This window comes from Nelumbo lutea, chromosome 7 (assembly GCF_056320005.1).
Source record: "Nelumbo lutea isolate HS-2025 chromosome 7, American lotus-T2T, whole genome shotgun sequence".
Lineage (NCBI taxonomy): Eukaryota > Viridiplantae > Streptophyta > Magnoliopsida > Proteales > Nelumbonaceae > Nelumbo > Nelumbo lutea.
Window position 1 is genome coordinate 8,067,963 of NC_142690.1, and position 16,280 is coordinate 8,084,242.

The 16,280-nt window shown below is 41.4% G+C and overlaps 1 protein-coding gene across 4 annotated transcripts in view; it reads right to left on the bottom strand.

Annotated features, from left to right (window-relative positions):
* The window catches only part of ABCA1 (ATP-binding cassette A1), a 144,985-nt gene that overhangs the window by 58,436 nt on the left and 70,269 nt on the right, over positions 1-16,280 (bottom strand). For all 4 annotated transcript variants that reach the window (XM_088955395.1, XM_088955394.1, XM_088955396.1 and 1 more), the window contains 6 exons: positions 15,543-15,753; positions 15,200-15,283; positions 6,234-6,275; positions 6,044-6,140; positions 5,659-5,786; positions 5,465-5,569 (listed from right to left, as the gene is read on the bottom strand). In XM_088955395.1, the coding sequence (XP_088811521.1) occupies positions 5,465-5,569; positions 5,659-5,786; positions 6,044-6,140; positions 6,234-6,275; positions 15,200-15,283; positions 15,543-15,753 (667 nt within the window). The remainder of the gene's footprint in view (positions 1-5,464; positions 5,570-5,658; positions 5,787-6,043; positions 6,141-6,233; positions 6,276-15,199; positions 15,284-15,542; positions 15,754-16,280) is intronic.

The window sequence follows — 16,280 nt, forward strand, 5'->3', positions numbered from 1 at the left end:
TTGAAGAAAGTCCAAAAATGCATCGCCACCGAGGAGACCGAAGCCAACAAGTTCTCCAGGAACTAGAGGCCGAGGCTAGCCAAGGGGTCACCTACAAGAAAATGAAGGAAAGGGATGGTCACGACCACAACCACATCAGGAAAGACAATGAGAAGAAGCTGTCGATTCCTTCCTTCAACAAATACACACCACCAAGCTCTACCTGAATGCATATACTAATGCAAGTAGGGAAAGAGGAATACGTGAAATGGCCGGCTAAGTTGAAGAGGAACCCTAAAAGAGATAACCCCAAGAAGTATTGCAAGTACCACCGCGACACCAATCAAGATACCGAGGACTGCTACAAACTCAAGAACAAGATCGAGTCCCTCATCCACCGCGGGCGCCTGAAGGAGTATGTCGGGGGCGATGCCGGTGCCTCGTCCTCACAGCAACAGCAACAAGCCAGGACCCAGGCCCGTCACCCCCTAGCTGGAGTCATTTAAGTCATCATTGGGGGCTCGGCCTCAGGTGGAGCATCTGCCTTGGCCCGGAAGGCATATGCCAAGCAGTACAACATCCAAAGCCCAATGCCTAAAAGGCCTTGGCCAAAAGACTCCATCTCCTCCGACGACAACCTGCAAAGGGTCTCACTACCCATGACGTGTGTTGGTGGTGTCTATGACCATCACCAACTACATGGTGAAGAGAATCCTCTTGGACAGCAACTCTTCGGCCAACATCTTGTTCTATGACACATTTGAGAAGATAAAGTTGACGCCAGATTGATTGCAACCTATGGACATGCCACTAGTCAGGTTCTCCGGAGCAGTCATCAAGACTGAAGGAAAGATAACCCTACCAGTCAGAGTAGGAACCACGCCTCAGCAAGTCATGGCTGGGTTCTTGGTTGTGAAGATAAGCTCCCCATATAATGCCATCATAGGGAGGCCAGCCCTTCATGCACTCAAGGCGGACATCTCATCCTATCATCTCACCATGAAGTTCCCCAGCGAGCATGGCGTGGGAGTAGTCAAGGGGAACCAACAAGCGACCAGACAATGCTACGTCGCAGCACTAAAAGGCGAGAATAAAGAAGCCTTATTATTGGAAGGGCTTGACCTCAGGGATGAACCAGCGACCCGAGGCCAACTGGTTGAGGACCTCATCTCAATTCCCCTGACAAAGCTGAGCCCAAGAAGTGTTAGATAGTGTACGCTCTTAGCTCCGATCACATTGATGTATAGATACATTTATTGTAAGTGAATAAAGTACATTATTGTTTCATGTTGTCATTGGTATGTTTCTATGAAATTACCCCTTAAACTGGACGCGTATGAGACTCCTATTAGTTTAGAATGTTCTCAGCCATTGGATAGACTTGTGGAGTTTATCCTGCCAAGGCTGACACTAGCGTGCTACTAAAGAAGTTTGAGCAATTTGTCTCAGCTGCTAGGGTTAGACCCGAAGCACATGTAATGTGTGTTTGATTGAAGCACTAAACCCGGACCACTTTCGAGTTATGCCCTGGACCTTGGAGACTGATGGAAAAAATTGGAAAGTTACACATAACCCCTAGACTTGATTATGGTACTCCACTAGGTGTCGGATCGGGCTATCTTTAATATGCCAATCATTGAGATCCTTTGGGGGTCAAAACCTGGGCATGTTGGGGCAGTCTGAGAATTCACTTGAGTGTGTGGTCATAGTGATAGGATCAGCCCCTTCGTCGGACAAAGTGAATGATCGGGACTGCACTCTCTCTGATGGAAACCTAAACTGCCGGTAGTGGATTTCAACCATGTTTAAGATTTGTTTTGCAAAATATATTTATATGTATATATATATATATATATATATATATATATATATATATATATATATTATGTTTTAAGAAAAGTGTTTGCAAAAGGATTTAATTCCTGTGATCCATCTGAGCAGAGAGTGCGACACTGCACCTTGCAGTCAGGGGAGAGGTCCTTCCCTGTTGGGCAGTGTTTGATCATTATGGGCTGAGAGGTTAAGTGTAAGAAACCATTAAGGACTAATTACCAGATGGGCTATATCTTACTTAAGTCCATTATTCTTGGGTTTTCATAGGATGGCTGGATTCAAGGATCATTTAATAGTAAATGTTGGGCCCATTTGAGCCCATAGTGATGAGCTTAGGGGTTCACTGCATTTGGTAGTGAATTCAGCCAGGCCTTTTCACAGAGGCTGGGCCGAACCCATGTGGGCTTATGTGAGGTCATTGTTGGGGTCCCATCCCATACAAATTAAACCTAAGTAGGCCAGCAACACTCTTGGGTTGTGAGCCATACATCCAATGGGCCTAAAGCCCATGATTAATATCATTAATCAAGATGTCACATGACTGCTTAAGCTGTCATGTGACATGGGGTGAATCTAGGTTTGGATCTGGGTAATGGAGCACCTAATCTTATAAGATAAGGTCTATCTCTAAAGAGAGTCCAAATCTGATTTGGACCTGGATTATCTCCTAATTAGATTAGGAAATAGCTCCATAAGAGATTATAAAAGAGGAGGGGGCGGACCAGTCCAAGACAGCTTCATATTTTTGCAATTTATGGTCCTCTCTGCACCCTTGTCTCCTAGTTTTCTCCCAGTTCGACTACAACTTGGGACTGATAAAGATCAGTTCTTTCTCTCTGATTTTTGCAAGAAAAATTCAGAGAAATCTCATGCTCACCTCCCTAGTTCGATCCAAGGTGTTGGATTGTAGTTTTGCTCAAAACTGCATTGTTGAACTGGCTTCACTCCAAGCTGCGCCATCTTCAGTGGAAGTTGGTTTTGGGATTTGATTTGGGCGTGAACTACCACTTTGGGAGCTACATTTGTGGAATCCGTATTAGGTATACATCTCCCTCTTGTTTGGTTTCAAATCTGATCCGGTTTCAGTGCAAGATCGATCCTAGAACAATGCAGTTTTTCTAAAACTGGGAATACGATTCCCGAAAGGTTGAAAGAAAATTTTTGAAATTTCACCCAATCATCCAACATGGTTTGGCCATCCATATGATGGACTCCACCTTCCTTCAAGAAGGCGGAACGAGTCAGGTCACGCAAGACACTTTCTGAACTGGCTAAGCGTAGACCCGAGCTGTAGGCCAGTTCAGAAAAAGAAGAGGAACTTTGCACCAAAGCGTTGGAAAGCCATTGGAGAGGAGGTGGATAAGTTACTCGACGTCGGCTTCATCTGAGAGATCTCAACAAGGCCTACCCCAAAAACAGCTTTCCTTTGCCGAGGATTGGCCACCTCATCAACGCCACCACAGGGTACGAGTTGTTAAGCTTCATGAACGCTTTCACCGTGTACAACTAGATCAAGATGCACCCCGGTGAGGAGGAGAAGACCTCATTCATCACCGAGCACAGCACCTACTGCTACAAAGTGATGCCTTTTGAACTGGAGAATGCCAGGGCCACCTACCAATGGCTAGTGAATAAGATATTCAAGGACCAGATGGGGAGGAACGTCGAGGCCTACGTCGACGACATGGTGGTGAAAAGCCTAAAGGCTAGCTAGCACACCTCGGACCTCGGCTAGACCTTTGAGGTGCTAAGGAAGCACAACATTAAATTGAACCCCAACAAGTGTGCCTTTTGCATCACCTCGGGCAAGTTTTTGAGCTTTGTGGTCACCCAACGAGGCATAAAGGCCAACCCCGAGAAAATACAAGCCATACTTGTCATGGAGCCCCCTTGGTCCATCAAGGAAACTCAAAGACTCGTTGGTCGAGTCGCAACCCTCAATCGATTCATGTCTAAGTCAGCCGACCGCCGCATACCTTTCTTCTGAGCTTTCAAGAAGCTCAAGGACTTCCAATGGATTGAAGAGTGTTGGAAAACCTTTGACGAATTGAAGTTCTACCTCACGTCGCCTCCTTTGCTCATGTGGCCCCTCCTAGGAGAGACCCTATTCTTATACCTCTCAACCGGGGACGAGGCCGTCAACTCAATTCTAGTATGATAAGACAAAGGAATTCAGAGGCCAGTTTATTATATCAACAAGGTCCTTTGTGATGCCGAGACCAAGTAACTGAGGCCCTACTTCTAGGCTCACAGCATCTCGGTACTGACCAACCAACCCCTCAAGTCAGTGCTCTGCAAACCTAAGACCTCGAGTTGGCTAACCAAGTGGGCCGTCGAGCTATCAGAGTTTGACTTACACTATCAGTCGAGGCCTGCAATAAAAGCACAAGCGTTGGCAGACTTCTTGGTCAAATGCACTTTCAGTCGTGCCCCCAGCCAGGCCCCCGAAGAGGATGAGAGGCCTCGGCCTACTTGGATTTTGTTCATGGATGGATCCTCCAATGCCAAAGGAAGTGGAGCCGGCCTCATATTCCCACCCCAAACAACAAGTTGGAATATGCGTTGCGGTTCAACTTCCCTACCTCCAACAATGAAGCCGAGTACGAGGCCTTGAAGCGAAGGTGAACTAGGCATGCGCCTTTTGAAAGTGTTGTGTCTGGGGCCTAGGCAAGGTGAATACCTTAAAATGTGCCTCATCTATGCACCTAGGCACACTTTTTAAATCAATGGGTTTTATGAGGTTTGGTGTAGTTGATAGAGAATGTAATGGACTTCATTGCAGAAAATTCAGTTTCCAGCTTGGCTGCAGCTGAAGCTCTGTAGATATTATGAAAGGAGTGATCCTAGCAAAAACTTGCTTTAAATAATACAATTTTGGAGACTGATAGCAAAGTATTGGGTAAATTCCCTTGTAGGATGCCCTGTTTAAGTATAGTTTATTCTTTGTGATGTCTTATAGATGGTTAAAAACTGGGGTATTATTTTTGAAACAGCTACATGTCCTGTAAAAGCTTCTCATATTGTTAACGGTATGAGTGTCGTTAATCAAAGGGAGTTTTGTGGAAACCCTCCAATTTGGTCTTGCTACTCTGTCAGTGTAATTGTGTGTTTGTTTGTCACTTTTTCTTAATAAAATATTTTCTTCAAGCAAAAAAAAAAACGGTTTAAAGGGGAAAAGGGTAGAAGAAACACACAGAGACTAGTCAACATGAATAATAATATTAATATTAATATTAATAACAACACCACCAACAACAACAATAATAACAATAACAATAATAGGGAATTTACTGTAGGCCTAATCTTTTCTTTTCTTTTCTTTTATGGTAAGCACTCTGACTCTTTGTTTTCTTTGTCTTTTTTTTTCCTTCTAGGGGTGTTAACAAAGCAGTAAAAGACTAGTGGCATAATTATGTAAACAGCAATTCTTGGATATAGAGGTTCTCTTTCTCAACCTTACACAGCAGACAAATTAATATGCTTCTGTAGATACCCAACCCAAAATAATAGTAAATTTTAAATATATGACAAAAATTATTTGAAAAAGACAAAGGAAATATATGTAAGAGTCATAAGAGAAAACTAACATTCAGTGTCACACTAAACTACAGTCATAAATGCAATGATTCTAAAATGTTTTAAGTAAACTAACCTTAAGAAACAAGTTTGCATGTTCAGTTGCTGGAATAAGCCCCATTATGAATGAAATAACCATGAGAATGAGTCCAGTAAACAGGTGTACCAAAAGAACCACATTCTGCAATAATTTTAGATTTGTTAGCATGCCCATGAGGGTGTGAAGTAGGAGGTGTCACAATTATATGGGAAAAGAAAAGGAAGTGCAACCTGCGCAATAGAGTGCTCAGAAAAGAAAAAAGTGAGACAATATGTTGATGCTGCGATTGCTAATCCATATTCTAGAAACAAGAAGATAGTTGGCAAGAAACAACCATTTCCTATGAACTGATCCAGACCTATAGACAAAAAGTAAACCCATGAATTCCCTTTGTTCTCTTGGTTAAACTATCAAATAAGGTTTAAACATAACCATGAGAAAGTTGGTCAAAAGATGTTGCGATACAGAAAGGAAGTAGCTACTATAATGTAATAATTCTGATAACATCAAACAAAATGAACTACAATCATCAGGTCAGTCTGACAAGCACCAAGAATACAAGATGATTGAAAGAACTGCAATATTCTGGAGAGAAAGTCTAGTTAAATTGTATACCAAATATGTAAAAGAGAATTATAGCGAAGGATGAAGGAAACAAGAAGCTGATAAAGTCCCATATGTACGTGGAAGTCCAATATGACAGTACAGACACCTGAGGAGATATTAATCTTGATTAATACAACAATATAAAATAATATAAGAACTATCCTTGAGAACATATAATTCTTTAAATGAGAAAACATACCCCACTAATAAGTTGCTGATGCTTTGCTTTTACTTCACGTTCCTGCATCAATTAATACCATATACTACTATGCATTAAATTTACTAACACGCCAACTATGATACAAGATCACTACACAGTAAACTTGTAATAGAAAATATTTTAGTTATCTTAAACTATACAATGTATGTCCAGCTTGAGCTAAATTTATGAAATAATATTTGCAACCAACATAATATGTAATTAACAACATACATTTCTTCACTAGAGCAAAAAGAAGCACATTACCTTTATTAAATCAAATTAAATATTTCAAAGAAAAACCCTAAGCACAACATAAGAATAGCAGGATGCCTGTATTAGGAATTCCTGTATCAACCCTAAGCACAACCCAATCAGTTAGCCAATATCCTTATAAAAGGAGTTCCTGTTCCTCATCATGTTGAACTTTGTAACAAGTTCAGAATGATTGATATGTATAACCCAACTTGAAGGGGGACTCCAAAAAAAAAAGAAGCGGGACTATGGGCACAAATCCTAGATTCCTAAGTTGTGAGGTGAAAGAGTGACCCCTAAATTACCTTAGCCTACTGTTGGGAGGAAACCCAAGAGCAGAGAGTTTCTGGAAACCTATCCTAGAAATATTTTGTAAAAAACTGGCTATGTAGAAAAGGAGCTATATTTCTTTAGGGAGAAGAACAACTCTAATTAAATCCACTCTAGCAAATTTACCTAATTATTACCTATCCACCTTTAGGATCCTGGTCAAAATAGCTAAGCAGTTAGAGAAGATTATGAGGGACTACCTTTTGGAACCGGGGGAGGAAAGAAAGGGTCACTTGATAAAATGGGAGCAGGTATGTAAATCAAAGGAATACAGCGCTACTAGGAAAGTGGCTCTGGAGATTCCCCCTAGATGGAGATAGGTTGTGGCACACAGTCATTGAAAGCATACATAGTTTAGGGGAGAATGTCTGGGATGCAAAGATGGACTCTTACACTTCTTCAAAATCACTGTGGAAAGAAATAATAGAGGTACTCCCTTTATTCTTAAACTCCATTTGCTTTCATGTGGGATGTGGGAGTAAAGTCCTCTTTTTGGGTAGGTGGCATGCCCCTTTGCCAACAATTTCCAATCCTCTATTCCCTGACAACTTACAAGTTTGAGTCTGTCTTCAAGTTTGGTGCTTTATCCCCAACAGGGATTAACTGTGACTTTGGTTTCAAGAGGAGCCTAAGGGAAAATGAATGTGAGTCACTCATTTCTTTGTTGTCCTCTTTGAAGTCTGCTTACTTGGACCAAACACACCTGATGCTAGGGTTGGGATCCCCTCCCTTGCTGGCTTGTTCTCTTGTACTTCCTTCTTTAATCTTTTAGTCCGCCCCAACTCCGCAGGATTATCTTTTCCAGTGAAGAAAATTTGGTATAAACCTATCCCACCTAATACAAGCTTTGTGTTGAGAAGTATTCCTTGGTAAAAAAAACACATATGACATGCTACAGAAAAGGAGGCCAAACACTTGCCTTTCTCCTCATATGTGTGTTCATTGTAAGGCTAGTGATTAAGCCTTGCCTCACTTATTAATCTTCTGTCCTCTTGTGGTTTTCCTTTCGGAATATTTCTGTTCTCTCTTTGGTTGCAGATGGACCCCCCCCCCCCCCTCAGTAAGAAGTGATAAACCTTTTCAACCCCAATTTCCTGAGACCCAAGGAAAAGAGAGGGAAAATCATGTGGAGGATTTTAAGAGCTGCCTTGGTTTGGAGAGTTTGGGAGGAAAGAAACAGCAGAATTTTCAATGAGAAAAGCAGGTCCAGGGAGGAGATTGTGGAAGCTATTTCAGTGAGAACTGCTCTCTGGGTAAAAACATTGGAAATGTTCAAAGTCTTTTCAGTTAATAATATTATAAGAGCTTGGTATGAAGTGGCATAATTAGATAGATGCACTGAAGAGGTGAGGATGGAATGGAAGCCCCCAACTGTAAACAAACTGAAGCTAAACTTTGATGGTAGCTCTATGAGCAACACAGGAAGAGCAGGTATTAAAGTTATCAGAGACCATCAAGGTTCAATGGTGGTTTTGTGTTCAGGACCAATCGGCATGGGAGATTTGATAAATGCAGAAACTTTGGCATTGTTACAAGAAATAAGAAAAGCACGGCAGCTTGGCATTAGAGATTTGGAAGTGGAAGGTGACTCACAACTAGTGATCAATTGGGCAAAGCATCACAAGGCAGCACCTTGGAAATACAAAATGCTCTCAGGGAAATTGATGTTATTGCAAAGCAATTGAATTCACAGTTCAGCTGGGTGAGAAGGTCTGCAAATAGGGTAGCAGATGTATTAGCCAAACAGGGAGTTGATGGGCAAAACCTTTTTTGGGCAAACTTGTAAAATGTTACCAACGGGTGCTTGTATTTTCAACAATTGTATTATCCTTAATTTTCATCTTTAAAGAAATTATTTGCTGATCAAAAAAAAAAAAAAGATTGAAGGGGGACTAGTGGAGGGGGGGGAGGGGGGGTAGTTCAGTCTTTTCCCCTCTTGTTATGGTTGCCTATTATAGGGACTACCACCCACTTACTTTTTGTTAGAATGTTAGAGTGATGTTCGGCGGATAAGAGTTCTTATTAGCCCATTCTTATGTTTAACTTATCTTGTAACTAGGCTTGTGTTAATGGGCCTGGGCCTAATCCTGTTTAATGATTTAGGTCATCTGGGTGTCCCATCACTAATCAGAGGCATCCCAGTAATTTCTTGTACCTTGTACCATATTCATCTATAAATAAAGGACTGGTCGACTGGATAGAATAGTTCGACATTCTCTTCAGTTCTGTGGTTCTCTTCTCCTCCTTGCTACTTCGAGTATAGCTCTTCAGATTACATGGTATCAGAGCATTAGCTCCTTCCTGTTTCAGCAGGCGTACTCTTTTCTCTTGCTGTCCTTTCATCTTCTCTCTTCCTTTTCTGGGTTGCTGCAGTGAAAACCTAGGAGTGTAAGAGAGTAAAGCAAGTTCGAACCTAGGGTTTCTCTTGGTTGTAGGACTCAAGGGAAGTAAGACCCAGAGAGGTCTGTATAGGACAGACCTGGTTGAGGGCTGATTCAGCAGTCCTAGCACTAGCCGAGAGGGGGAGAACTTCCTCTACAGTTACAGCTTCGTGCTCCAGCAAGACTTGTGCAGAACAAGTGGTAAAGACTTAGCTCCTTCAACTTCAGTTGCAGTCTTGATGCATCAGAACAAGTGGTAAAGACTTAGCTCCTTTAGCTTCAGTTGCAGTTTCGGTGCATCAGCCTCTACAGTTGCAGTCTTAGTGCATCAACAAGACTCTTACAGAACTGCGGCAACTTCAGTTACAGATTTTCTTCAGGTCGGTTATCAGCCCTACTCTTGGACTGAACTGGTTCAGTTACAGACCTTTACCTTTTACCAGAACTGCGGCAACTTTTACCAACACTGTGAACTGGTTCAGTTACAAACCTCTACTTGCTACTGTACCCGTACTGTGAACTGACCAATTTGGCCAGTCCTTAACAGAATCACCTATAGTACTGTGAACAACTCTTGGACTGAAGTTAGGATGTCCTCACTATCCGGTGAAGTTTCCTCTAGAGATAACAGACCTGTTACAAGGTCCTCAAACCTGGAAAACCCTAATCTGCACAGCTTGCAGATTACAAGTGTGCTGCTAGATGAGTATAACTTCAAAGAGTGGTCTGTCTCAGCAATGCTGTTCATTACCTCTCGTGACCTCACAGGCTATTTGGATGGAGACAAGAAACAACCAGAAATTGGCAGTCCTGAATACACCGTGTGGTGCAAGGAAAATGCCACAGTCATGTCTTGGTTGCTGGCCTCTATGACTCCTATGGTGGCCAGAACTGTTCATCACTTCCCCACAGCTGCTAAAATTTGGGAGAAAGTATCTAAGACATATGGCCAGAAAAAGAACAATGCTAGAATCTACAGGCTGAACCAAGACATTGCAGCCCTAAGGCAAGGAGACATGTCCGTGGCAACCGACTTTGCAACACTAGAAGGCCTCTGGGAAGAGCTTGACCACCATTTGATCTTGGATTGGGAAAATGCTAATGATAAGGGGAGGCATGATAAGCAGATTGAGGAGGGCAGAGCCTTCAAGTTTCTGGCGGGTCTTGACCCTGTATATGAAGGTATAAGGTCACAGATTCTAGGGAGAGATGAATTACCTGAGCTTCACCATGTCTACTACCTGGTGAGGAATGAAGAAGTAAGGAGAAAGGAGATGCAAGTTGACTTCCAGACACAGTCAACAGAACTACCTAGAGAACATTCAGCCTTAGTCTCCACTAAGGGGAATAGATTTTCAGACAAGAAGTCCCTCAAGTGTACACATTGTGGTGGTGAGAAACACACAAAGGAGAAATGTTGGGTCCTGTACCCTCATCTGAAGCCAGCTGCTCTGAGAAAGGACAAAAGGCAATATAAGGGCCACACAGCAAGTGGGAATCTTGCCACCAACAACAGTAGTGACAACTCACAGAGTATTCAGACAGTGTCATCTTCCACCGCAAGGCAGGCTGCCGACTCCTCTGGACCAAGTACTTTGGGCTTCACAGCTAGTGAGGTAGAGGTTCTCAGCCGGGCATTAGCCCGTCTGAAGAACAATTCTTTAGCTTCCACCTCTCTTGCCAAATCAGGTACAACCTCTGCATTTAGTGCATCTAGTTCCATTAATTCTACCTCTTGGGTGATTGATTCAGGAGCCACTGACCATATGACACATATGTCCTCCTTATTCTCCACATATCATCTGTTGTCTGGCCAGGATAAGATGAGAGTAGCTGATGGGTCCCTCTCCACCATCTCTGGAAAGGGGGTGGTTGACCTAAGCAAGGATCTCTCTCTTAAATCAGTCCTACATGTTCCTAGTCTTACCTCAAATCTGTTGTCTGTTTCAAAGCTTACAAAAAACTTGAACTGTAGTATAACTTTCTTTCCTTCTCATTGTGTCTTCCAGGACAGATTGACGAGGAGAACGATTGGGAGTGGTCATGAGTATGGGGGCCTCTACTATTTTGATGAAGATGTCAGCTCAGCCTTGCAAGCTTCTACTACTAGTCCGGAAAGTGTGGAGTCAATAGCTAGGCTGCACTTGTGGCATGCTAGGCTAGGTCATTTGTCTTTTTCTTCCTTAGCAATGTTGTTTCCCGAATTATGTAAGGGCATTCTGAGTCAGAGTTTAATTTGTGATGTGTGTCAAATGTCAAAACAATGTAGATCAATGTATCCAATTTCTAGTAATGAAATTCAAACCCCTTTTGATTTGGTTCATTCTGATATTTGGGGTCCTTCACCCATTGTTTCCATTGATGGCTTCCATTACTTTATCAGTTTTATTGACCATTATTCTCGGTGCACTTGGATTTATCTGTTGAAAGGACGTGAAGAAGTTCCCCGGATAACTATGATGTTTTGCAAGATGGTTGAAACACAATTTGATAAAAAGATCAAGCAATTCCGTTCAGACAATGCAGCTGAATACTTTGAAAGATTCCTGAACTCATTCATGGAAGATGCAGGCATGTTACATCAATCATCATGTGCTTACACCCCTCAGCAAAATGGGGTCGCTGAGCGCAAGAACAGGCATCTATTGGAGACAGCTCGAGCCCTTCTTTTCCAGCACAATGTGCCCAAGCAATATTGGTCTCAAGCTATTCTTACTGCATCTTACCTGATAAATCGGATGCCATCTAAGGTACTGGGTATGAAGATCCCTTTCTCTGTTTTGTGTCCCACTCTTCCAGAATTTCCTCTTCCCCCGCGGGTTTTTGGTTGTACATGCTTCATACATGTGAAAGATCCAAAGAAGACCAAGCTGGATCCTAAGGCTACAAAGGGAATATTTTTGGGGTACTCTCCTGCGCAGAAGGGGTATAAGTGTTATGATCCTGTCTCCAAGAAAAAATATGTCACTAGGGATGTAGTCTTTTTTGAGTCTCAACCCTATTTCCAGTCTTCTCAGAATCCTCTTCAGGGGGAGAGTAGTGGGTTGGAAGGGGATTCTCATTCTCCCTTCTTTTTTGTTCCCATTTCATCACCTTCCACTACTACTAGCTGTAACATTCCGGGTCAACCTAGTGAGACTTCCACTGAGCCAGTTGCTTCTCTAGATTCGGCTGATGCTCCTGAAGGTTCCAATAAACAAGAAAAAGAGATACTTACATACAGTAGAAGGAAGAAGGCCCCTCAACCTCATGACTGCAACCAGTTGAACTCAGATCAATCTGTCTCTGCAATCCAAGGTAATTCTGATTCACTCAATTCAGATTTGGATCTTCCTATTGCTCTCCGTAAGCCTGTACGTTCTTGCACCACTCGGCATCCCATAGCCGATTATGTTTCTTACTCACACTTATCCCCTGCCTATCATTCCTTTGTGTCTTCCCTTTCCTCTGTATGTGTCCCTTTCAGGTATTCAGAGGCGGCATCTGATCCGAGGTGGAAAGAAGCCATGAATGAGGAGATGAAAGCCCTAATGAAAGCAAGGACATGGAAATTGGTGGACCTGCCAGAAGGGAAAGGCACTGTTGGGTGCAAGTGGGTATTCACAGTAAAGCACAGGGAAGATGGGTCAATTGAGAGGTACAAGGCCAGACTTGTGGCAAAGGGATTTACACAAAAGGAAGGAATTGACTACAAGGAAACCTTTGCCCCAGTAGCAAAGCTCAACACAATCAGGGTTCTACTGTCACTAGCAGCAAAATTCTCTTGGGAACTTCATCAGCTGGATGTGAAGAATGCCATCCTAAATGGTGATCTTCATGAAGAGGTATTCATGGAACCCCCACCTGGATATGATGTTGGAAAGAAGGTATGTAAACTAAGGAAAGCATTATATGGTTTGAAGCAATCTCCCCGGGCATGGTTTGAGAGACTTTGTTTGGCCATGAAGAAAGTAGGGTACACTCAGAGCAGTGCAAATCATACATTGTTTACAAGGAGACAGGATGACAAACTTACAGCACTCATTGTGTATGTGGATGATATGGTGATTACTGGAAATGATGTGAAAGAGATGAAGAGGCTGAAGGAGTTCTTAGCTTCAGAATTTGAGATCAAAGACCTGGGAAATCTGAGATACTTTCTTGGAATTGAAGTTGCTAGATCAAGAGAAGGAATCTACATATGTCAAATAAAGTATGTGCTAGATCTCCTATAAGAAACAGGCATGATGGGGTGCAGGCCAGCAGACACTCCAATAGAACCAAGCCATGGATTACAAGAATCAATGGGTGAGGAATACTGTGATAAGGAAAGGTACCAAAAGTTGGTAGGAAAACTGATATGCTTATCCCTTACTCGGCCAAATATTGCCTATGCAGTGCATGTTGTCAGTCAATTCATGCACTCACCAAAGGCCCCTCATATGAGAGCAGTGGAAAGAATCCTCAGATACTTGAAAACTTGCCCAGGGAAAGGAATTCTATTCAGAAAAAACAGCAGACTTGAAATTGAAGCCTACACTGATGCTGATTGGGCTGGGTCCGTTGGAGACAGAAAATCAACCTCAGGTTACTGTACATTCTTGGGAGGAAACCTAGTCACATGGCGTAGTAAGAAGCAGAATGTTGTGGCTAGATCAAGTGCAGAAGCAGAATACCGGGCTATGGCACACGGAGTTGCTGAACTCTTATGGCTCAGGACTCTCCTTAATGAGCTTGGTATCAAGACTGAGGGTCCTCTCAAGCTGTATTGTGATAATAAAGCTGCTATCAACATTGCCAACAATCCTGTGCAGCATGACAGGACAAAACATATTGAAATTGATCGACACTTTGTCAGAGAGAGAATTATTTCAGGAGAACTTTGTGTACCTTATACTCCATCAGAGATGCAGATTGCAGATGTATTAACTAAAGGGCTGGCATCAACGAAGTTCAGGGACATACTTGGCAAGCTAAACATGATTGATATTCATGCTTAGCTTGAGGGGGAGTGTTAGAATGTTAGAGTGATGTTCGACTGATAAGAGTTCTTATTAGCCCATTCTTATGTTTAACTTATCTTGTAACTGGGCTTGTGTTAATGGGCCTGGGCCTAATCCTGTTTAATGATTTAAGTCATCTGGGTGTCCCATCACTAATCAGGGGCATCCCAGTAATTTCTTGTACCTTGTACCATATTCATCTATAAATAAAGGACTGGTCGGCTGGATAGAACAATTCGACATTCTCTTCAGTTCTGTGGTTCTCTTCTCCTCCTTGCTACTTCGAGTATAGCTCTTCAGATTACACTTTTGAATCTCCAAATCATTCTTTTCTCTTGTCTATTTTCTCTTCCACTTACAAGATTATCCTAACCCCCTAGAAAAATATAAGACTTCTTCCAAGTTGCTACCTTCTTAGAAAACCTATCCATAATTGCATCCAAAAAGGCTATGGATTTGGGTTCCTCCTAGCGGCAAGCCTAAGTACCATAATTGACAAAAAAAAACCTGTTTATTAGACTAATTTTGGTTTTCTGGTTTTAACTTTGGATTCTGAAAGAAATACTATGCTTCCCTGACTTCAAAAAGTTGTTCAACTTACCTGGATTTAGACCAACTGGATTCCTTCAGATTAATTGTGAAACTTACAAAATAGTAGCAAGGATTATATTATATTTCTACTCTGTAAATAGAAGTCAAAGGTTGAAGTGCAGTACTTGCATGAAACAAGGAAATGAACAGCCATGTCTTTCACACCCAAAAAAAAATATTAAATCTTCTCTGGAAAAATCAAAATCAGCTATTTATTTCCAATCACTAAGGCAATACACTCTTAATTGCATGAAACCAGCAAGATATGCAATCAAATGAACAGGGTAGCCACTCTTAATGATAAATTTGCACACATAAACAAGAACAATACATTACAAACCATAGTAGTAACCTAGGATGAAATGGTGAATGGACAAATTGAATGACAGAATATCAAAATGTATCAATCTTTCGCTAAAAGACATACCTTAACAATGGACACTGCAAAAGAGGCAGGAATGAAGGAGAAGGCAATATTAACAATAATTGCAGCAGAGAATGCATCAAGATCCTACAAAAATGTTGATGAAACAACAAACTTTGAAATTTTTAAGATTTACATTTATAACTAGTGATAAAAGTTTCCAAAATGAAATGAAGCTTAACAACAGTTTGAAATAAATACATTTTACATATTAGGGAACTCATCTTCTGGTTATCCTCTCTGTAACCTAGATTTATTGTATTATCTTGCTCACAAATATATGAAAGGAATGACAATACAGAATTAGTTAAAAGTTGTAAACATAAATGTAAAGATAGTAGCATACATGACGCTGTGCATGCTGACTCTTTGTCATTGGCAATGGATGATTGCGTGTCTGAAGCCTCATACTTCCATTACGAGCTGAAAGCCTTAAAATTGCAGCATTCATCAAATTTATATAGGTAGGAGCTGCATGCTGGCAAGAACTGTTGTGAAGTACAGTATATCCTAAACTTCCATCAGCATTCTCATCATCCATAACAATTGCCCCATACCTACAAATAAATACAGAAAAAAAAAATGAAAGAGAATGTATTACCACCCTATCACTATAAATGAGATAATTTAAATAAAATAGCAATTTCATAAACTTCAAGCACAAACTTTACCAGATAAAGAGGTCTTACATTGGGTGTTAAAAGTTCTCAATCATAAAAAGTCTTTGATACAGGTCAAGTGGGAGACTCTTCATGCGAAAAATAAAATGTAAGATTCAAAATGAAGAATTTTTGTTTTTATCACCTCACATGAAAATAAGTGTGTAAAATTTTCATAAGTGGTGAGACTATCAATCATTTCCATATTTCCTGTGGCTATGCTACTGATACTTGAAAATGCTTTACCACTTGTTTTTTCAGAAAAAGGTGATTGTGTTGTATTAGATATCAAGAAGTACAGTATATGAAGGGATGTATAAAGTATCATAAAAGCAATAACGAGCAGCTCCACTGATGCAAAAACTATGTAGGCACAGATCTGTCATAATACAAAAATGCTCTCTGTAGAGATAATGGGCCTTAAT